Here is a 22,472-nt window from a genome sequence, read left to right as displayed (position 1 = left end):
TGATTAGTACATGCCTGACGTTCATGGAGCTGACACTATGTTTATGGACTTTTTATGCCCCTAATCCCCTAAAATTATGGGAAATGTTTTCCAAGGCTGAAATCCTTATGGACACTGTCCCTCTCAGGTCTACACACCCCCTCCTGGGAAGCCAGGGTCTAACTCACATTGAAGGAAGAGTAGGGCACCTGGCAGAGAGCGGAGCCCAGAGGACCAAGGCATGAAGGGGGCCCTGCCCGAAGTGTCCCTGCGGTCCCTTGCCACCACCCAGCAGGAAACAGTGAGAAATGAAAAGGCTTCCACACACTTACTACGGGAAGGAAAAACCACTCCATTCATCTTACCCAACTCTCCTATATAAATTACCATAATATAAAATGTCCTCCTGTTCTGGGGCTGGGGATTTAGCTCAGCGGCATAAGCGCCTGCCTTACAAGCAGACAGTTGTGAGTTCGATCCCTGGTATCGATAAAAACAAAAAAGACAAAAAAGAAAAGAAAAGAAAAGAAAATGTCCTGTTCTACTCCTGCTCAATCTATTCATATCAGAAAAAACTATTCATTGTTGTCTTTCTCCTTCAAACTGCCCTGCCCATCAATATCTGGGTTTCTCTGCAATTCAACTATGAAGAGCACGAAAGTCATTGTTTCACCAAAAGGAATCCATGTGAAAACCAAGGCCAGCTACAGTTCCTACCTCCAGGGAGTGAAGTTTGTGTGACACGCAAGGGACAGCGTGCAGACAGAATGCAGCTCTGGGGTCCACCTGACCCAAGCTCAAATCCCAGCTCTGCCTCTCTGGCCATCACGTCCAGCAAGCTACCCTGTCCTCTCAAGGGCTCACCTGCGAGCAGAGTGCATGGGGATGGTCTCAAAGCTAATAATCACCCAAAAGGAGACAGAGAAGATGACCAAGACATGGAGGGGGAGAGGAGTAGAAGGGAGAAGAAAAAGGGAGGGGAGGAAGGGGGAGGAAAGGAAGCTAAGCGGGGAAGAGAGGAAGGGGAGTGGAGGAGAGGAAAGGGCCACAAAGAATGGAGATGGGTTGTGCTTGTGCACCAGCTTCTCACAAGGAATGTGATCATCATGTACTGCAAACATGTGCTCATAAAAAGCTAAAAGCAACTACTCCAGCGCTCTGTGCCTAACCTGGAGAAGTCTAACCCCACTGCAGCCTCACTGCATGCTGGCGCTGATGGATGGGGAGAGGGTGGACCCAATCCCTTCCAGCCCTTGACTTAGAGTCCTCTGCCACACTCTGAGCACCCGGCACACACAGGCCAGGAGCAGTTTATCAGCAGACTGTCGGCGCTGGCTGTGGATCCTGCCCACACTGGCTAAAATTCTGTCCCGGCCCCCAACAACAAAGGAGCTGTGAGCCAGGGCAGCACCTTTCTCATCTGTTATCCCTCATACCTGAGCCCACTGGGATGTTCCGAGGTAGCAGGGTCCAATCTTGGCCAGCAAGAGCTCAACAGGCCACCTACAAAGGAAAGAATGAGGGCAGCACACACCTCCAGAGACCCTCTCACTCCCACGGGACCTCGTGGCTGCAGATGTAAGCCATGGTGGCCCTGGCACCATTAAACTCTGACTCTGAACCCCATGGGGCTATGAGCCAGCCCCGTACAGTGCGTATTGCCTTACCCAGCTGTGAGCCCAGGCAACACAGACTGTGCTCATTTGCTGAGCATGTGAGCCTCTGCTCCCAACAGCTCCATTTCATAACCAGGGAAACTGAGGCAGCAGTCAGAGAAGGACAGTGCATGTCCTCACTGCCCTCTCTGTGGCCCCGGAGATATTCAGAGAAGCCACAGAGGAACAGAGCTCAAGACAAGCGAAACGGGAGACTTAGCATCCACAGCACTCCACACATTTGGCTTCTGTGAACTGGGCCTGCTCACGGCCAACTGCCTTGGTGCCCTGATGAATTGTGGCTGCTCATTGCTGTCAGCTCAAATGAGAAGGATGCTGGGGCCCGCTGAAGGACCCCAGGCATGTCCATCTGCATGGCAATAGCCAGCTTCTCTGCAGTTTCAGGAATGCCTGGGAGCTCCATCCTGCACTAAGATATCCTGAGATCAGCCCTCTCTCCTTGGCAGGCTACATGCAATCACTAACCACCTCCCCTTCCAGAAAGCCAGGGCAGAGCGCCCAGCCCTGGGTCCCCTCTCCCAGGCGACTGTCCACTGGACACTGCTGAGTTCAAACATCAATTACTTGAAGCTTCCCACTCTCAGCCCCTGACTCACTCATTGCACAGAAACCACGCTGCACACTTCCAGTAAGCACCACTCTGACTGTGTGATGACACAGTCTCACAGATGTTGTCCCCTCCCCGTGCTGGCTTTGCCTTGCCCCGCAGAGCCACCCAAGGCTCTGCCCACTGAGGGCCCCCCCATGACCAGAGTACAGCGCTAACCCAAACAGAGGACAGAGGACCGAGGGCCACAGAGATGGCAGCCTGGGGCCAGCCCAGCTGCCTGACTCAGCACTGCTGAGGATCCTGACTCTACTTTTACCAGGCGCCTGCTAGGGCCAGTAGAGGGAGCTAGCTCAGGGCCATGGCACAAGAGAAACTGCTCCAGGCGCCCACAGGGTCCCACTGGGGCCTCAAGTCTGCACCCAGACTCCAAGGGCTCTCCTGGAAAACACACCCCCTAGGCTCTCAGGTTCTCATGGCGAAGCCATCTCATCTCTACCTGAATCCAGAATATTGACAGCAAGGTCCAAAGATCACTCAGTGAAGAAGATTATAAGGAATGCTCCTCTACAGAGGAGGGAACCACAGCCAACAGTTCCTATTCCAGAAGTGGTTTGGGGTGCACATGAAAGAGCTCTGGGGGGTCCTGATATGGTAATTAGCCACATTAACCATACCTGTCTGCCAGCCAGCATCACCCCCAGCAGATCACCTGCTCAAAGACAGAAAACACAGATTCACCCTGGATGGTCATCTGTAGTGATGGGCACAAACTCCCAGCATGACGCAGGCCTGGGGGTCCCTGTGCCCCTGCCAGGACTTCTTTCCTCCTGGTGACCAGAGACAGTTACCCAGATCAGCCAGCAGGAAGTCATATCCATGAAAGGAACACAAGCACTGGTAACTTTCAAATGAAAACACCAACTATTCCAAAATATCTCACCCTTTTCTTTTCAGTACTAGGGATTGAACCCAGGGAAACTCTTTCATTGAGAATCCTAGCTTTTCTTATTTTTTATTTTGAAACAAGTTCTCATGAAGTTGTTCAAACTGGCCTCAAATCTGCCATCTTTCTGCCTCAGCCTCCCAAGTAGCTGAGATTATAGGTAAGCACCCACACCTGGCAATGTTTCGCCTGCCTAAAGCATCAGTCTTCCTTGAGAAGGCTTTATCCCAAAAATGACAGAACACCCTGCAGAGCCAGAACAGGTGTAGAGTCCTACACACTACCCCTCCTCTCAGCCCTCACAGGCAGGACGGTACTTAAAATGCTGGCACCCTCTCTACCAAGAAAAAGCACATAAGTGCCTAAAAGGGTGATTTTAAGAAAATGAATGGTAATGAACTCTGCAGTGCCATTTGAATGTTAAACTATCATATTACTCATCAGGTACTTTTTGCCCAACTTAAGAAGTTATTAATGATTCAGACATCAAAATCTGTGTCATATGAAAATATTTTAAGCATTTCAAATCACTTTTTAGAACTCCTGGAACAATGAATATGATTTTTATTTGGGAATATTTTCAACCACACTGTAATAATAAAGAAGAAAGTCAGTGTTCAGATTTATAGCAGGGATCAAATTAAAAATGCAGTCTGCATTGTACATACAAAAGTGGGAGAAATTCTAACTGTGGGCAACAATCTCCCCCACCCGGGTACCTCCTCCCTCCTCTAGCATCTAACACTTCAACCCTCCAGCCGGGATTCTTCCCAGAACTGACTTGGCTCACTGTACAAAAACATGTTCAGTAAGATAGGAAGATGCATAGAATCCAACTTCTAACCCAAGGCAAAAATCTGAATTTTGGTCTGAAAAATGAAACAGCATTGCGAGAGGTAACACAGTCCAACCTTCCAAACAATCAGGATACTTAACTACAAAGACAGCTCTCAAACATGAGGTGCAGACTGGCCACTGGGCAGCAGCTTGCAGGGCTGACTGCGGCCAGAAGCTGGAATCTGAGACCAAGATATGGCTCAGGTCCAAGGGCCAGGGACAAACACGAAACAGCACGCAGAGGGACCACCATGGGCAGAGTAGGGGTCTGGATGGAGTCGTATTTATTCCCTCTCCTGCCTAGCCACACAGCCCGAGGAGAGACTTCTCACACCTCTCTTCTAGTGGTCAACCACTGGAGTGTGGCTGAAAGGGCTGTTAAAAGGGAATATAGGGCCAGGATTCTTCAGGCTAGGGCACACCGTCAAGGGTGGCAACGTGTCCCACTTTTAAAGTCTTCTAAAGTGGGCAAGGCCACTCTGAAAATATTCCGCTGCAGATGAACAGCTCATGTTTATGCTCTGTTCCTGAGGGGCAGCCTAAGGAGGATGACCCTGGAAACCACCTCTCCCACAGTGGCCATGCAAAGGGCCACCGGAGGCCCAGCAACACAGGCATTCTCAAAGACAGCAGATTGCCACTTGCCTACACAAACACCCCTGTCTGTCCGCTGCCATTTGCTGCTGAGAAAATAACGCTGTTGCCCACTCACAAATGACTTTTTCACAACTGGACTAGGGCCTCCCTTAGCTGGTGACAAAAAGTCACAAATGAAAATCTCCTTCCTGTACAAACATCAATGCAGGTGCAGCCGTGTGGTCCTGCAGACCCACAGGGCGGCAAGGAGAGGGCTGGGCACTCAGGGTGTGGCCAGGGACTTGCAAGGCTGGAAATCTGAGGCGGGGGATGAACTGAATGAGAAGTGGCCTGCACTGCAAGCTCTCAACCCAACACTCTGGGACCCCAAAGGAACTTCCTTATCCCTCTGGTTCCCTGAACTTGCTCCGAAACCTCGGGAGTGGGGCTGCCCAGTGTAAGCACGCTCAGAGACATAAATTTAAGGAATCCCACCCGAAGGACCATTGGGAGAGGGACTGGAGCTGAGAGGTTGGCAAAAGAGTGGTCCAAGAGGCGTGAAAAGGGGTCGCGCATCCTGAGTCGGCTGGAGACGCGGGGCCTCAGACGCCCAGTCCAGGGAGCTGGCAGCACTCCCGCCCTCCGTTGTGGCGCTGACCGCACCCAAGCCACGCACCTCCGGGACCCCGCGCCGGACCCTTCCGCGATATGAGACCGCTGGACGCCGAAGACCGCCTGGTTCCTGGCGGGACCAGCATTGTAGAGCCCGACCAGTGCGCAGGGCCCACTCCGGACGCAGCGGACGCGAGTCCGGGGGAAGCGGGTGGCGGGGACGCGGCGCCCGCAGTGCGACTAGCGCAGCCGCCGAGGCGCGGGCCGAAGCTGGGAGTGAAGCGGCGCCGGGCGGGGACTGCAGGCGCCGGAGAGGACCTTGTCCCGCTCTGGAGAGGCCGTGGGCTGGGCCGCGATCGGCCAGGGGTGTCTTGGCTGGGGGTCCAGGTCCAACAGGGGAGCATGTACGGATATGGGGACCTGGGGACTAGGAACCCGGAGGAAGCGAGTCCAGGCTCTGCTCTGGGGCGCAGAGATTGGGGGGAGCCATCCTGAGTCCAAGAGATTGTGGCTCAGGGTGGAGGGAGGCATTCCCAGTGCAGGGAGGGATACCCAGAAGCGGTAGGTGGCTCCCTGGACCGGTGGGCCGGGGACCCTGCGGGGCGGGCAGCGTCCCATCCGGCAAGGCACTGAGCGACTGGGAGTTGGTGGACCGGGTCGGCCGCAGGCAGAAGCGGGGAGCGCACCCAGGCCGAGAGTGAGCGGGGTCCGTCTCGCCCGGACTCGGGGCCGCGCCGGTGCCTGAGCGACGATGGTCGGCCAGGGTCTCAGAGTCCAGGAAAGGGGAGTAGGGTCCACGAGAGGGGCAGCCGAGGACAGAAAGGGTTTGCCTCACTGGGGCGCGGGCAGGACGTCAGTCAAGGGACGGCGGCGCGGCGCGGGGGCAAACCTTGGGTTTGTAGAGCCACTTTCGGAACCTGTTCATCATCGCCGCGCCGGCCCGGCCAGGCTCCGGGCGGCCCTCGCCCTCCGCAGCGCGGCGCCCGGGTCCGAGGGCGGCGGCGCGGGGCGGACGTGAAGGCAGGCCGGGCCGGCAAGGCGCGAGCGGGTCGGAGCGCGGAGTGGCAGCGAGCAGGTGCGCGCAGCAGGTGCGCGGCCGGAGGATGCTCGATTGGCAGGCGGCGCTGGGTGGACTCAGGCCCGCGGACTCACGGACGCACGGGCAGGCGCAAGCACGGGGCGCGCGACTCCTCGCCGCACACGGGCACCACGCAGCTCCGCGGGTCAAGGCTGCCCAGCGCCGCACATGCGCCCAGAGCCCCACGAGCCCACCGTGAGCCGGGGGTGGGACCAGCAGGGAAGCCAGCCAATCCTCGCACGGTGCCTAGCGGCGCCGCGCCTCACCCCGCCCCGCCCCGCCCGGCGCGCCCACGCAGTCCCGACTCTCTCCCAGACTACATGTCCCGGTGCGCTCCGCGGGTGCGGCCTCCCGCGCGGCGCCGCGGTTGCTAGATAACACCGCGCCAACGACGCCAGCCTAGCGAAGGGCTGCGGGCTGTGTACAGCAGGTCCCCAGGCCCGGCGGGCGCTGGGACCTGCGGTTCACGCGGAGCCAGAGAAGACCGGCGGCGCAGGTACGGGGTCGGTCGGGGTGAGGGCAGGCGCAGGCCCCATCGCGATCTGCTCGAGGACACTTTCCATTCTCTCAAGTGCTCATCGCCCTTGTTTCCCTCTTTTGGCTTCCACTTACGTCTTTGATCTGTTTCCCAGCTCCTCAATTACAGTTAACGCTGCTTTTTCTACTACCTTTCCTTTAATTGCCTCTGTACTCGGCGCTTTTTAGTCACTTTCCCGTATCTTAATAAGCCTTGCTTCTCTCAAGGCTACCCTAATTTGGATCTCTGGAAACACTAAAAGAATTTTAAAACTAAAATCACCGGGGCTGGGGATTTAGCTCAGCGGCATAAGCGCCTGCCTTGCAAGTGAGTTCGATCCCTGGTACTGATAAAAACGAAAAAGACAAAAAAATAAAAAATAAAAATAAAATCACCAAAATCTGAGTGCCAATGACAGCTGGAAATGAGTATAATAGATAGTCTTACTTAAAATGACCACTCCCCCCAAAAAATAAAATAAAATAAAATGACCACTCACGGGGGAGGAAACCCAGGCGCAAAGAGGCGGAAGTGCCCAGGCCTTACGCGATGAGTCCAAACTGTGAGCAGCTCTGCGTGCGTCCAGCAGCCTCCCTACAGTCCCCTCGCCCCAAGCAGCAGTGCTTTGGCTGTTCTAAAATGCGCAGATTTGAGGCACCGCGCACGGCTGATCGCTCAATGGTAGAGCACTTGCCTGGCATGTAGCAGGCTAGAGGCCTTAGGCTCCACCCCCAGCACCCAAAAAATAGAAGACACCCAAAGTAGGAGGTTAGACTTCCCTTTGCCCAGAATTCAGCGGCATTCCTTGCGTCTTCTCATTAGCCTGCCCCCTGCCCTCCTGCTAAGCCGGCTCCCAAGATTCCCCACACCCATTGGACCTCCATCCCCTCTAGCTTCCCCAGTCTCTGAAGAGCAGAGCCCCTCCACGCTACCTTTTAGCTCCAGTTCTGCCTGTTCTTCCTTGACCCTACTCCAATCAAATGTCCACAGCCACTTCTTTGAAGTTCTTTATCAAAGTCATCCTCGACCTCAGTGCTGCTAAATCTAGCCATCAGGCCAGCTCTCATCTCCTCCTGCTGTCAGCAGTAGGTGACCCAGTTGGCCGCTTCTGCTGGTGACATGCAGTCCTCACTTGGCTGGAAGAGATATGCTCTTTGCTCCCAACTCCATCCCACAACTCCTTCCAAGGGTTTCTTTGCTCCCAACCTGCCTACCCTGCAGGCTCAGGACTCAGTCCTTGGAAGCCACTCCTGCACCCCCCCCTCCTGGATGTCACATGGTCTTATAAACAACCATTTTCTCCAAAACCTTTCAGAAACTTCCATCTCAGCCTAAACTCTGGGGCTTCAAACCTGTTTGCCTGTTCTTCACCATTTGGACCACTAACCAATCCCCTCAAATTCAGCATGTCCAAAAACTCTCTGCGTCTTCTCCCATAAAGCTCTTCCCTCGAGCAGAACTCAGAGCACACTTGTGGGTCATTGTCCTCTGGATGAGTGGCTGTCCTCTGCACTTGGCTGATCCCAAGGTCTAAGCTCGTACCGCTGCTCAGAAGCTCCTCTCCTAGGCTTCATACTTTGAACTTGTACTCTTAAAGGCTGGCCTCAAGGAGGCAGATATATCCATTAGAATTAAGTTCAGTTAGCTGCATGCAAAAAAAATTCACATCATAGAGGCCCACACAGATGTTTCCAGGAAAGAGGCCCACAGAGAAACAGTACTGCAGGTAGGTATAGCACCCCACCATCAGAGATCAACTTTTCTAGCAGTCAATTGTTTCCTGTTTTCTCACAATCCAGAATGACTGCCTGAGTTCTTGCCATTGCCTCCTGAGGCCAGGCAGAACATGAAAAAGAAAAGGCTATATTCCTTTCCCTTTGAGAGAGACTTTCGAGAAGTCTCACACCCCCCTGTTTCTCAGAGGTCAAGTACTTAGTCATGAGACTGGGAAATGTCATCTTTCAGCTGAGTGTCAATAGGCCCAACTAAAAACTGAGATTTTGTTAAGAGGAAGGGGAGAGTCAAATTGAAAAGCAAGTAGCAAAATCTACCACCTGAGGCTGTGCTTTAAGCATAAGCCATTGGAGCAGGACTTGGCAGCAGCCTCAGGAGACTGGCTTTAATCATGGGAAAAGAACATATTTTAATTAACATACTTTTGGGGTCTTATGCAAATGAGGAATCTCTGGTGACTGAGAACATTGAGCTGGTTTGTCCGTGGAATTTAAACCTCCTCCTATATGCCTTCTGTCTATTAGGGTTACTAAGGGGAGAGAAGTTGTACTCCAGCCCATCTGTCAAGTTGCTTTAAGTGGGAACGGTCAAGTCCTGATTAGTGGAATAGAAAATCAATACGAGAAAAAAGCAAGCCTGGAAGTTAAATCCCACCTCCCACATTTCCTACTCAAAGATGTGACTGTTCTGAACCAAATCACAGGCAGCATTAGGGGGAATTCAGAATCCAAGCATCCTTTTTCTCATGCCCCTCCTAATGCTGTACTTGCTGTGTGCCAGAAGTCAGGGTACCAGAGTTGCACGGTTGGTGACTAGAGTCAAGCTAGGCTCAGAGAGGCACCTCGGTTTAGCCACAAATTCCATCCCAGGTCTTCTGCAGCCTAGCCTGCCCTGGCGTGGGAGGGCGTGGCATGGTTCCTGGCTTCTCTTTGGCTGCTGTCCCCACAAGTGCCTGGGCCATGCTTTCCTCTGAATGGTCCAAACTGCAGGGCAGGAGATGGACAGGGCACAGACCACTCTGTGCCTAGGAGCACCTCCCATGCATGTGCATGCACGCCGAGCCACACCTCAAGCAGATGCTGGGGGAGGGATCCCCATGCTGCAGCTCCTTCTGTGGCTGTGGGGAAACAAGAAAGCTCACCCAACACTGTAAACACACTTTTGCCCATGTTTACGCCTTTCTTCTGGATTCCTCTGGATTCCTTTGGATTCCTGGATTCCACAGAGCTTATTTTCCTGATTCCCATGAAGGGCTGGCTCATCCTGAGGGGTCACCAGGGGTCAGGCAAGGAGTGAGCCACCCCGGGCCTTGGGCTCACATGGGGAGAAAATTAGGGAGCCAGAGAGCCCCCACCCTAACCCATCCCAAACCCTGCTCAATGCAGACTTTGTTTTCTTCTTTCCTTAGAAAATTCTCCTGTGGCCTCTATCTCCCACTTAAGCATGATGATAAAATTTTACTCTGTGACACTATAAACAAAGGATCCCTGTAAATAAAGGCTTTAGAAAACATAGTTTGTAACACGCAGATGTCCCGGCCTCTTTCCCTCTCTGCTCAGTTTGTCTCTGAAGTCCTACTCCTGACTGAGAAAGTCATCTCTTAAAGCTAAGCTAAGGGCAGTATGGCTGAGGGTATGTGGTCCTTTTTCTGTTTTTGCCCTCGCCATAGATTCCAGGCATTTCTGGGCACTGGCAAGGTTCCCGCTCTGGGGTAAGGGCCAGGCTGGGGTGAAGCAGCAGGGCCCGCCCACATGCTCCCAGAGTAGGGAGGGGATGGCCCTCACTTGACATCAGAGGGCACAACAGGGTATCCACCAGAAGAGGAGGATTATTTGGGGTCTAGGAGCCCTGTAGGAAGGGACTGCTAAAATGCCAAGAGGGTGGGGGGGCCTCCACTGTGGAGGGGGCTTTGTTGGTGGTGGATGGAGTGGAGCCCTGAGGCCATTCCTCCCCAGACCCTTCCACCGCACCCCAGAGCTGGGGAGGAAGCCTGGGATTCAGAGCCTTGTGGCCATCTGCTGGATGCTGGTGGATCAGGAGGAGCCAAAGGCTGGTGGTGGCTTTAGCTTAAGGCCTCACCCATGCAGCCGTGTCCTTCAGGACATGGATAGGGGTGTCCCTGACCTCATGACTGACTGATCACAAGGGAACCACTGGAGGCCCTCAGCAGGACACCCCAGCTCTCACATCACCTCCCCTGTGACAAGGGAGAAAGGACAGGCCCCTGTGGCCCCATGTGTTGAGCACCCAGACTGTCCATGCCTGCCCAACTGAGAAAAACAGATTTTCCACAGTGCAGAGCGCATCAAGGTTTGCATGTGAGGCGGAAGCCTTGAGGAGCAGGACCTGGGAGTGCCCTCAAGGAGGGTCCTGGAGTGTAGGGTTGTTCCACTGCAGACTGAGCCTGGGTGGGACAAAGGGCCCATAGCCGTACTCAAAGGGTAGGTCCTGCATGGCAGGTAACACCACAGAACAAGCCGGGGCAGAAACTCACCTCCAAGGTGCTGTAAGGGTTACCCCAACCCAGAGACAGCACTAGAGCTCCTGCCCTGTTCCCAGCTCCTCCTTCCCTCCCCACCACAGGGACACCTGGCTCTCAGTACCTGCGGCCCTCTGTCCCTAACCAACCTCAGACTGGGCTCAGAGACACCAAGCACTGGTCCTTGAATGCCCAGCAGGCAGTGAAGCCACTCAGACACCTGCCTCTGTCTCCAGATGGGCCAGCCCACCCTCAAGCCATGCCCAGGGCCGTTCCTGATGCTCTGCCTCTGCCAGGGGCCCTACCCTGTCTACCCCCAATAATAGCTGCCCGAGGAAGAAAGGCCAGAATTCCTCAGTGCCAGCAGTACCTGTGCCTTCTCTGCCCTGCCTGACTGGGGGTAGTGGCCTACCTCTCACTGCACCCCAAAGACTCTAGTTACTATGTGGAGGATTTTTTGGTTGGTTGGTGTTAATTTTGATTCTTTGATACTAGGGATTGAAGCCAGGGATGCTGTACCACTGAGCTACATCCCCAGCCTTTTTTAGCTATTTATTTTTAATTTTGAGATAGGGTCTTGCTAAGTTGCCCATGCTGGGCTTGAACTCATAATCCTCTTTCCTCAGCCTCCCACAGCCCTGGGATCACAGGTGTGTGCACCATGCCCAGCAAACTGTCCAGTTTTTAAAAGTACCTGGATGTGTATGACTGTGGTAATGATGGGAATGAGATCGCTGAGCTGCCTTCCTCCCCCTGTCCCCAGGATCCCAGTGACACTCACACAGAAACAACACTGCCCCCCAGGCAAAAGTGCTTTCTGCCCCAGATACCTAGCTGTGGTCCCCAGGGCCAGTGACTCCCACTGGAATTGGCTGTGTCATAGCTGCCTGGCTTTCCCAGCCCTCCCAGGAGAGGACACCACAGTAAAGAGGCTGCAACACCTGTTGAGTGTGACACCTGTCACGATGCAGCCCCACTCTAAGTGTATTGTGGATGAGGAGGCAGGGAGGGGTGCATCCCCCTGCTGAAGGTGTTGCCTGAGCGGCACCCCTAGGATACTCACTGGAGGTGGTTGAGTGGCCCGAAGTGGTAAGAGGAGGGGAAGGAGCACTGAGTGGCCTTGAACAAACCTTGTCTTGCACAGGGCTGCACCAAGCTGCAGAGACCATGGCTCAGTGCCTGTGGATTTGTCTGTTGAGTGGATTTATGCTGGTAGCATCCAAGCTAGAGGGCCCCTGTCTGTCCCCTGCCATGTCATCAGGACCACACTGGCCTGGGAGGAGACCACAGCGAGGTTGTTCCATGGTCTCCAGCCATGGAGCAAGGGGACCCAGTGCTAAGTGAACCAGGGCAGGGATGGCGTCCTGGTCATGCTAGCAACTCACTTATTCACATGGCTCTAGGGACCAGGTTTCCAGGGCCTGTTGGTGGCACTTGAGCTTCAAGCCCATTTTCAGAGGGCTTTTTCCTCTCCCCTCATTCAGAGAGGCTGCTGCTGGCTGTGTCATGCAGAGCAGAGGCTGGTGCTGGAGCAGTCACACAGGACCCAGGGTGCAGCCAGTGATGGTGGGCACGCAGATGTCCCAGCCTCTTTCCCTCTCTGCTCAGGGAAGCATCCAGGACAGACTCCTAAATGTCTGTCCTGCCACTCATGCAGTGATGCCCACGGTCATTTGCATCTCCTTCCTGTAAGGCATCTCCTCCCTGGGCTTGCTCCTGAGGATGGGCAAGACCTTGGGGCTGGCAGTTACTCCCCTGGGTCCTCACCAACAGAAACCAAGGCTGCTCTGCAACCCTGATGCACACTAAAATCATTCAGTGATGTTTCCAGCTTAGAAATTCATGATTCCTTCTGGGCATTGTCTCGTTTTATTTCTCTCTCTCTTGTTTCTGGAACTCCAGGGCATTGGAATTGGGATCTTTTGGAATAGTTCCCTAATGCTCAAAGTAATTTTCTATGGCTTTCCACAGCCTCATGGGGACAGGGAGGGGAAGACCAACCATGAACCTGGCAGGATTGGCTGGGGTTGGATGGGGTTGGCTGGGATTGGTCAGGATTGGTCACCTCCTGGGGCCCTGACCACATTGATTTCCCAGTCATTTCTGGTTATAGTCTGGTCTGGGGCTGCTCCCTGATCACTTGGCCAGAAGGGCCTGCATACTCAGCTGGCCCAGAGTGACAGATGAGAGATGGTGGGAGGAAGGTGGGAATTAAGCCCATGTTGGGAGGGGTTCTGACTGCTGTGGCTGTCCTAAATGAACTGACTATAGCCCAAACTTCCAGGAGCCTTTATGTGTAATATCTACCTCTTCTAGGGCAGTTAGGGACCACCAGTGGTTAGGAGAGCCAGCTCTCAGGGACCTATCTTCATCTCAAGTGTCTTCTCTCAGTCTTCACCCCAGGAGGGACCTGAAAAACCCATGTCCCCCAACTGGCATGTTTCTAGAATGTTCAGTGTTCTGTAAGGCCTTGCCACTTAGGCCAGGGTTTCAGTTACCTCATCTTTAAAGTAAAGGTGCTGGACCTGGGGATCTCAACCTTTTATGATTTGGTCCCCCTCTTCACAGGGCCCTCTGATTAAATAGCCATGTTGGTCAGCTTTCTCATTGTGAGAACACAATACCCAGTACCCACAACTTCAAGGAAGAGAGGTTTATTTGGCTCATGGTTTCAGGGAATTCAGTCCATAGTCAGCTGCTCCAAGGCAGGAACATCATGGTGGAAGGGTATGGCAGAGCAAGGCTGCTTACTTTATGGCAACTGGAAAGCAGAGTATGGCAAAAAGGCCAGCAAAGTACCCTCCAAAGACAACCCCCAGGAGCCACCTCCAACCAGTGAATTCAGCTGTGAATGTCAGTGGGTTAATCCACTGAGGAATGAGCATTCCCCAAGTCCAATCACCTCCAGAGTTACCTCTCCAGAGTCTCTTACTCTGATCTAGTTGATAATTGTCACATCACAACTGCCACCCTCCCTACTCTCTTCCCCCACCTCTTGCCTTACCTGGGCTGAGCTCCACGGCCTAGCCCTTCTCCCAGCTTCATCCCATTTTCAGCGTGGCTCATGGAGCAGCCTGGTGCTTCAGGGGCTGGGCTGGGACTGGGCAGGAATAGGGGATGGGGAGGTGAGCTCAGCAAGTCTCTCCCAGGCCACTTAGGTGACAGAGGTCAGGGCCTCAGTACACCTGAGCCAGGGCCCCAATTACATCAATGCTCCTCACCATCAAGGTCCCTGGCACTCTGGTGTGCTTCCCATCAACAATGGGGAATGTCCCAAGGCCAAGCTGGCACCCAGAGGCTGTGGTGAACATCACCTGTGGTGGTTTGTTTCAGGGTCCTGCCCAGGAAGATGGCCTACTATGGAAGATGCATTGAGATTGTGATAGAGCATCTGGGCAAATTTAAACCTGAGAAAGATAGTCCTGAGCTGTTCCTAGAGGCTGCATCTACCTCCCTGCAGGTAGGATAAAGGTGGCTGTGTCAATGACACACTGTGTCAGTGACATCTCACTTCCATGACACAGCATCCCATTCATACCCATCCAGTGCATTCCTTCCCAGGGAGAGGCCTGGGAGAGTCCCCTCGGAGGCCAACTGTTTCCACAGAGACCTTTCTTTGTCATGGGAAGTATTTTATGTCAGGGATCCAATGAGAAGACACAGTGGCTCTGTGTCAGGAGATACTGGTCCCCACGATCAGCCTGTCCTCAACCCAGGTCTGAAGACGCAACCCTGTGATCCTCTTCCCCAATACCAATTCCAGAGGGACTGAGGCTTGTGGTGCCCAGGGCAGACACTGCACCACTCATGGGGGGCTGTGTTTCACTCATGGGGCCTCCTGCAGAGGCAGGGCAGGCTGGACATTGAAGCCCTAGGGGGCTGCTGACTCATCCCACCTGCTTCATCTGCCGGCCCACACAAGGGAGGAGTAACGGACTGTTCCTAGGGGCTGGCCACCCAGCTCCTCCACTCCTGCCCTGCCCTTGGGGATCCCAGTCTGCTTTCTTATTGCAAGTCCAGACCCTGGTCCACTGGAGTAGGGTACAGAGCCTGGGAGGGGAGCAGTGACATTTGCTGCAGTATCACCCTCCCTGTCACCAGATCACTGCTCCCAGCTGTTCCTTCTATCCATCAGGGCAGGTGCCAGGGTGCAGGTGCTTGGATTCCTACAGCCCAGCTGTCAGGTCTTTGGGGGCCCAGCACCCTGGACAGGCAAGCAAGCACCAGGGGAGACGCTGGGAGATGGTTGCATAGGTGTTCCTCACAAATACTGTCCTGACGAACACATTGGTGGGGGGCCACCTCTCTGTAATTGTGGACTATGGTCTATCTGTGGCCATTGCTGCCCTTGTTTTGCTCAGCCCCAGGTCCAGGGCCCTGCGGAGACAATGCTCCCACCTTAGTGCCTCTGTGCCCCCAAGCTCTTTCCCTGAGACCGTGAACGTGTCAGAAAACTGATGGAAACAGCTGACGGCCAGGCCAGGAAAAGGCCCTGTACCTGGCACAACACCTGGCCCAGGCACAGCTGCAGGAGGACATGGAAATGTGGGCAGGACACGTCCCAGAATTCCAGGGCCCAGCCCTACTCCTTTGGCAGCCCCCTCTGCCTGCCTCCAGTCACTCCCTAAAGGCCTTGGGACCTGAAGTCACCACAGCCCCTGATGACACCATCTCTGGACCCAGCAAGACTCCTTACCAGCTGCTCCCCAGCTCCTCCCCTACCCCTGGTGCCAGCTTGGCCTGCACTGCAGCAGCAGAAACCCACCGCTGGAGAGTTTGACAGGTGTCTCTCACCAGAGTGCACATCTTGGGTCTAAGCAGCAGCACCTGATGAAGCGCTCTCATGTGCTCAGCTGTTGACGTCAGGGCTTTCTCCACTGAGCAGCACTGCACTCCTGCTTCTCTCACTGCTCCAGGGCCTCTGGAGCTGCTCAGGTTGACAAATAACAGACTTTTAGTGACCGTTCCTTTCCTTTCCAAGGTCAGCACGGCACCTTAATGCCACCCATGGCCTGGCAGCAGTTGGCAGTGACTGCTACCCGGGGCAGCCACCCACTGCCACACACTCAGCCTTCTTTAGAGGCATGTGACCTTTCCAATCTGTTCAAAGTCCCTCTGAAGTCATGGGAGTGGGGCACTGGGCACTGATTCAGCTTGGGTGCCCATTTTATCTCCGGTTGTCAAAAGATGCTTGTAATCCATCCACTTTTTTGCTCAAGGCTTGAGGCTGCCACCTGCTAGAAAAAGTGATGCAGCACAAAATTGGCAGCAGAGTCTGCCCAGAGGCTTCAGTGAAGGGCACATGGTGGGGGCTGTAGTCCTAATCCTGCCAGCCTGGGATGTGACCTTACTTGGATACATGGTGTAGAGGTCACAATACTGATGTCAGCTGGACCCAGTCTAATAACATTTTTATCAAAAGAGGGAAATGCACCGCGGGTGGTGGCACACACCTGTAATCCCAGCATTCATGAAGCTGAGGCAGGAGGCTCTTGTGAGTTCAAGACCAGCCTGGGTTACAGAGTGAGCTCAAGGCCTGCCTGAACTGCATAAAGAGACCCTGTCTCAAAAAAAAAAAAAAAAAAGAAAGAAAGAAAAGATAGTGCAAAAGAGGAGAGACCTATGCAGATCAACATAGAAAAGGGAACCATGCAGGCAGGGGACAGAGAGAGGCAGCCTTATGCCAGGAAGCACAAAGGGCTGCCAGTGTCACCAGAAGCTGCAATGCATTCTCCGTCTGGTCTCAGAGCAGAGAAGGATTATGTTTCCGGGGCTCTGGCCCCACTGGGGAGCCTCCCTGCAGAAGCTATGGAGACAGGGCCAGGCTAGGGCTCCACAGGGCATCAGGCACCACCCCAAGTTGCTACTGCAGTGTCAGGCCCTGGTGACCTGGGAGGGGCAGGGCCCTGTGGGCTGGAAATGTGCCAGGACTTGCTGGTCTGTGATGGCTTTCCCTGTCCCCACATTCAAACCCCCAGCTCCAAGCATACATGCAGGGCCCTCCCACAGATGCATGGTCATGGTTACACAGGAGATCTAAGGCCACCCTAGCTCAGGAAGGATCTCTGGGCCAAGCAGCTTTCCAGCATCACTGGGGTATGGGTTTGGCCTGATAAAAAGAACAGCACTGGGACACCAGGACACAGGCCAGCAGGGGCATCTTGGAGCTGGAAGAGGCCGAGGACCCCGGGCCTAGACCATATGGAGGGGTAGGGGGTTCAGGGTGCCCAGAGCCAGGCGAGCTGACAACAGCAAGCTGGGGTGGCCTCAGCCGGGTGTCAGTGAGCAACAGGAACAGAGGGACACACTCACATGAACGTACACATGCACACTCCACGAGGCCACACAGCTCTTACCCTTTTCCTTTGGAGGGGCAGAGGCGCTGCTCAGGCTCTGTGCTTCCCATACTCAAGAAGCCCCTGAGCCCGACCAGATCGTGCTGTGGTGAGCCGGGTGGATCCACGCACTGGGCCACGGCTCTGGACTTCTGGCCAGTAGCTGGCAGGTGATTTGGAAAGGAGAAGGAATGGGCCAGGGTGGGGCAGCCAGAAGAGCTGGGTGAGCCTGGCCCAGCCTGAAGCCACAGCTTGGATGGCTAGGGAAGGCTGCAATGGCAGGGCTGGCTGTCTCAGGGTGCCTGTATTTACCCTTCCTGTCAGTTGTCTTAGAAAAAACTCAGGCACAGAAAATATCTTCTATTTTAATACTTCATAAAATACCCCATGGGCCGGCATGGTGGTCCACACCCGCCATCCAGTGCTCTGGAAGACTGGACAAAAAGATTGACTGTTTAAGGAGTCCAGGCAACTTAGCAATTTAGCAAGACTGTCTTAAGATAAAAACAAACAAACAAAATAGTGAGAAGGCCTGGGGATGTAGCACCATGCAAAGGCTGTGGGTTCAGTCCTCCGCCCTTGGAAAAACAAAACAAACCAACCAAAACAAATCCCATCCACACCTGCTATATACACACGGTCCAAGGCGGTGTTCAGTGCAGTCTTTCTTCCACTCCAGTCTCTTGGAGTCCAGTGCACAGTGACCCTCCGGGGCCTGGCCTGGTTTAAAAATATGTTTAGATTTACAAATATTATGTATGAGAATAAGAACAAGTCGTTTGCTCATACCCAGGGTGGGCTTTGGCTGGCAGGTGTGTTTGGCTGTGGGGGAAGCTCAAGTCCAGGGGACAGCACTGTCACAGAGCAAGGGTGCCCCGAGTCGTAGGCCACCACACAGAGCAGGTCTCTCTTTCACGCCCAGTCTCAATGACCTGTGAGACAAGGAAGCCTCTTTGCTTCGTAAGTTACCCAGTGTGGCGCTCTGTTGTCAGAATGGAAAAGAAGCTAAGAAACAGCTGTGCATCTGAAAACAGCTCTTGGCACCTCTGCACCCTTCTTTCCATTCTACCAGGCTTTGTGGGAATTGTTCTATGCCCTTCCCATGTGCAAATGTGCTGGGATTTCCATCTCCTGACCAAGGGCCTCAGAGCATTCTGCTGCCTGCACTGTCAGTCAGAGCCGCTCACCCTGTGCAGGGGCCAGCGCACATTTCCTGTGCTTACTGTGCAGACAGCAATGGGTTGACTGGCCCACCTGTCCTGTCCCTTTGCCCCTAGCCAGGTATGCCTAAGATTTGAGTCCCAGAAAACAAATTCTTGCTGCAAGACTGCCTCTTTCTTTTTCCAGTTCTGGGTGCGGTGAACCCAGGGCTTTAGCACGGGGCTACATCCTCAGCTCCTTTTACTTTTCAAAAAATGAAAAGCTTGGGATTCAAGCTTGTGCTCCTCCTGCATCAGCCTCCCAGAGTGCTGGAAGTACAGGAAGGTGTGCACCACCTTGCCCAGATTCGGGATATCTCAGCGGGCTGTTGCAGAAATCTGGACATCGATGCTGCCCTCCTCCTCCAGCACCTGTTCTCTCCCACCCTCACTGGCCCAGTGCAAGCAAACATTTTATTTTCTACCAACAAATAAGTGGTGGAAGCACCTGGTAGAGTTATAACCAGCATTTCTCCTGTGTATTTTCACAAATTTTCACATGTTACGTACCTCTTCTTTGAACCATCTGCTCCAATCTATGACTGTTAGGAAACTATGTTTAGCTATATCGTGATCCAGAAGAGTAGCTGCTTAGGTAAACAAGTGGCCTCCTTGCTCACCTGAGAAGCAATCTGCAAACAGACAGCCCAGGGCGGCTCTGCGGCTCTGTGGTGCCAGACAGCGGGTCCCTTTCCATGCAGCCATAGAGTATGATGGCCGCCTTCAGTTATTGTACCCACATCTCAAGTGAGAAGAGGGCAAAGGCAAACAGCCCAAGGCCTGCAGCAGCTGACTGCCTTCTTTTCAAAGGGTTTCTTAGAGGCGACACAGCAGTTTGTCAAGCAAATGGCCCTGCCAACAAGGAGTGTAGCCATGCCCACAACCAGGCCTTACTAAGAAAGACACATGTACATCTGAAATGCAGGCATAATCTGTGAGCACCTGTGGCCACAGTCTGCTCCTTTCCTGAGGCCAGAGCTGCTCTGCCCGGCCTGGGCCTCCTTTCCCAGAGGCAGCCAGTCCGGGCAGTGGGGGCCTGTGCTCCCTCCTGGAGCTAGGGGAGGAGCCCCTCCCCCTCTGCTTCCTCCCATGGGCATTTCAGGGCCCCCGGCCCCTGTGCTGGGCCATGCCTGCAGGGAATTAAGCAAGAGAGTGGACCCAGTGCTGCCCTAAGGCCCTCGGGTGGCCTCATGGCCCTCGTGTTTGCTTTGCCTGAACACAAGAGGAGACATCTCGAAGGAAGAGACAGATGTGACTGCAAAACAAAGTAAAAAGTTCCCCAATAGTTCACACAAAATCAAAAGGAAATTGCCTCACAACAAGTGACTGTCATAAAAATGACTAAGGAAAATGTTACTCCAATTAGAAGTTAACAGCAAGCATGGCAGTGCACACCTGTAATCCCAGCACTGGAGGCTAAGGCAGGAAGATCACCAAAAGTTCAAAGCCAGCCTGAACTTAGAGCAAGACACTGTCTCCAAAAGCCAAAACCAACAAAAAAATCAATTAAAAGTTAAATCGAGTGTGGTAGCAGGCACAGGTGTGAGGCTGGCCTGGGCTGGACTGTGGGTTCAATCCCAAGTACTGAAAACTAAGGTTAACTGACAGTGCAAGCTGATGATCCGCAGGAGGAGAAGACAGGTTAACGCCTGGAAATTTCACTGCCAATAAAAAAATTCAAAACAATAACGAGACAGCAATGTTTCTTTACTAGCGTGGCAGCTGGGGGAGGGGGCTATGTCGTGTGCTTGCCCAGCACCACAAGAGGAAGGGTACTAGGCTTGAGGACCATGTGACCATGCTGTGAGGCCAGCTGCTCGGCCAGCTCTGGTGCATTCCCAGCAGGACTCCGGCCAACCCACCTTCCTGGCCCCCTGTGCCCCACCAGTGCGCTCCCCATGAGCGCCCCCCACGCCATGGCTCCTTCCCATGCTGCACAGCTCCCATTTGCTTGCTTGTGCTTCATGCTTTTTGGTAATTTTTTATTCCTTCACCCACAAACCTCTAAACAAGCTCATTCTTTACATTATTGTTAGGTGCACATGATACAAAATCTATCACTGAACCACTTCCCGGGTATCTAGTTCCATGGTTTTCAGCTCATTGTCCTGGATATGCAGCCACCACCCCATCTGTCTCCAGAATTTTTCACCTTCCCACCTGGCACTGTCCCTATGAAGCACCAGCCCCTGTGCCCTCCCTGACCCTGGCCCCACCATCCTCCCAAGGCAGTCAATGAGGACTTTTGGGACCCTCGCCCTCTGCTATCCTTTTTCCTCCCATCACTTTTCCTGTTTGTTTTGCCTTTGCTTCTCTCCATGCCAGCCTGGAACTGAGCACCAGTCCCTGGGCCCCTCCTGGTCACCTCCATGACTGCCTACTGCTCCAGGAGGATGGTGTGAGCCAGGGCCTCCCAGCCTGGAGGGGACACTCGTCCCTGCCTCACCCCACTCCTAGCAACCCTGGCCACCCCTCCAGCTGTTTCTCCCCCAGGCGCTGAATGCCCAGAAGCAGACATTTGCCTGGGAGCTCCTGTCTGGCTGCCTACAGTACTGGAAGCTCCTGGCCATCGTAGTTGATGCCTTCTATGTGCGGGATGGCCAGCTCTGCCTATGGGCTGACTACAGCCTCTTCCAAGGTGAGTGTCATCTGTGTATCCCTGGACCCCTGCCTGTCTTCCCCTCACAGCAGACTCCCCAACCTAGATAGTGGCAGGCTGACCAGGCTAGACACATTCCCTTACCTCACAGCTGGCAAACTGAGGCCTCAGGCTGATGGAAGGCTGAAGTGCTAGCAGCGAGACCTTGCCCCTGCTGCCCCCCAGCTTGTGGTCTGGGTGAGTGACAGTGTCCCTCCTTTCTCGGTCTATCCCTAACCCTTCCACCACCCTCAGGAACTTTGGGCAGAATGGGTCCTGAGCCACAGCTGGAACCCTCACGGAAGTTAAATAGGAGAGGTGGCCACCAAGCAGCTGGGGCTCACCTGCGACCCTGGCACTCTGTGAGACTGAGGCAAGAGGGTGCCAAGTCACAAAATAAATGTTAGAAAAGGGTAAGAGATGTAGGTCCTTGTGAAGGCCCTGGGTTCAATTCCCAGGACAGAGACAGACAGGAAGGAAGGAAGGAAGGAAGGAAGGAAGGAAGGAAGGAAAAAAAGAAGGAAGGAAGAAAGGAGGAGAGGAGCGAGGAGGGAGGCCTCCAGCCCCTGTATGCTTTCATAGAGCAGGTTGACTATGGGCCGAGTGGCTGGTGCCACCATGGATACTTGACCTTGTCCTTGCTGCCCAGCCCTGGGGGAAGGATGGGGTGAGGATTGCAGGGAGTGGGGAAGCCAAGCCAGAAAGGCAAAGCTCCGTCCTCAGCCTCAGGTGATCCTCCAAGGAGCCCCTCATGCTGTTCTTTCCTCAGTGCTCTGCTACCTGGCAACCTTCCAGTTGGATGAGCTTGGCTTCCAGCTCTTCTGCAGCATTGTCAAGATCCTGCCTATGGGCAAGACGTGTAAGGTAAGCCCTGTCCTCCACTGCAGCAGGGACCATGCCACAGGGACCCCAGGGCACCAGGCCCCACCTTCCCGGTTCCTTTTAGTGGGAGAATCTCTGATGGTTTCACTCTGCATTGAAAACCAATGTCCTTTAGCCAGAGAATGGGTACTCTGTCCCCAGGGACACCTGGTTCTATGACTTGGGGATGAAGCGTCTGTAGTCAGTGGGGAGGGAGCTGCTTCTTCCAGTGCCTGTGCCCTGGGGGCCACCTCTGTGGAAGGAGGGACACAGGGCCCTGAGGGCACAGACATTGCATGTGGCTAAGTTCCCACTGCACCTTGCCCATCTGCCACCACCAGAGGAGGCTTGCCGGAGGCCAGGCTTCACTGTGTCTGGTACCTGCTCCTCCTCCCAGAACAGGTAGTCGCCAGCCCATGGTGACACCATGGAGAAGGGACAGGGAAGATGGGTTAGGA

General features: G+C 54.1%; 2 protein-coding genes across 10 annotated transcripts in view; one reads left to right on the top strand and one right to left on the bottom strand.

Moving 5' to 3' along the window:
* Zfyve28 (zinc finger FYVE-type containing 28) overlaps window positions 1-6,390 on the bottom strand; it is a 100,434-nt gene extending 94,044 nt beyond the window's left edge. Inside the window, exon 1 of one of the 5 annotated variants that reach the window (XM_003471688.5) lies at window positions 6,063-6,390. In XM_003471688.5, coding sequence (XP_003471736.2) covers window positions 6,063-6,101 — 39 coding nt within the window. In that variant the 5' untranslated portion in view covers window positions 6,102-6,390. The other 4 variants (XM_063230369.1, XM_063230370.1, XM_063230368.1 and 1 more) reach the window with 4 other exon arrangements.
* Window positions 6,391-6,440: 50 nt separating this feature from the next.
* Cfap99 (cilia and flagella associated protein 99) overlaps window positions 6,441-22,472 on the top strand; it is a 31,564-nt gene continuing 15,532 nt past the window's right edge. Inside the window, exons 1-4 of one of the 5 annotated variants that reach the window (XR_010040921.1) lie at window positions 6,441-6,747; window positions 14,315-14,441; window positions 21,009-21,153; window positions 21,923-22,017. Coding sequence is in view for 4 of the 5 variants with exons in the window: in XM_013154458.3 (XP_013009912.2) it covers window positions 14,331-14,441; window positions 21,009-21,153; window positions 21,923-22,017 (351 nt within the window). In the remaining variant the exon portion in view is untranslated. The remainder of the gene's footprint in view (window positions 6,748-14,314; window positions 14,442-21,008; window positions 21,154-21,922; window positions 22,018-22,472) is intronic. The other 4 variants (XM_013154458.3, XM_063230379.1, XM_063230378.1 and 1 more) reach the window with 4 other exon arrangements.

This window comes from Cavia porcellus, unplaced genomic scaffold, assembly GCF_034190915.1.
Source record: "Cavia porcellus strain 051 isolate PalLab524CR breed Dunkin Hartley unplaced genomic scaffold, mCavPor4.1 scaffold_18, whole genome shotgun sequence".
Lineage (NCBI taxonomy): Eukaryota > Metazoa > Chordata > Mammalia > Rodentia > Caviidae > Cavia > Cavia porcellus.
The sequence above is the reverse complement of the archived record's forward strand: the minus strand, read 5'-3'. Positions and strand labels throughout refer to the sequence as shown.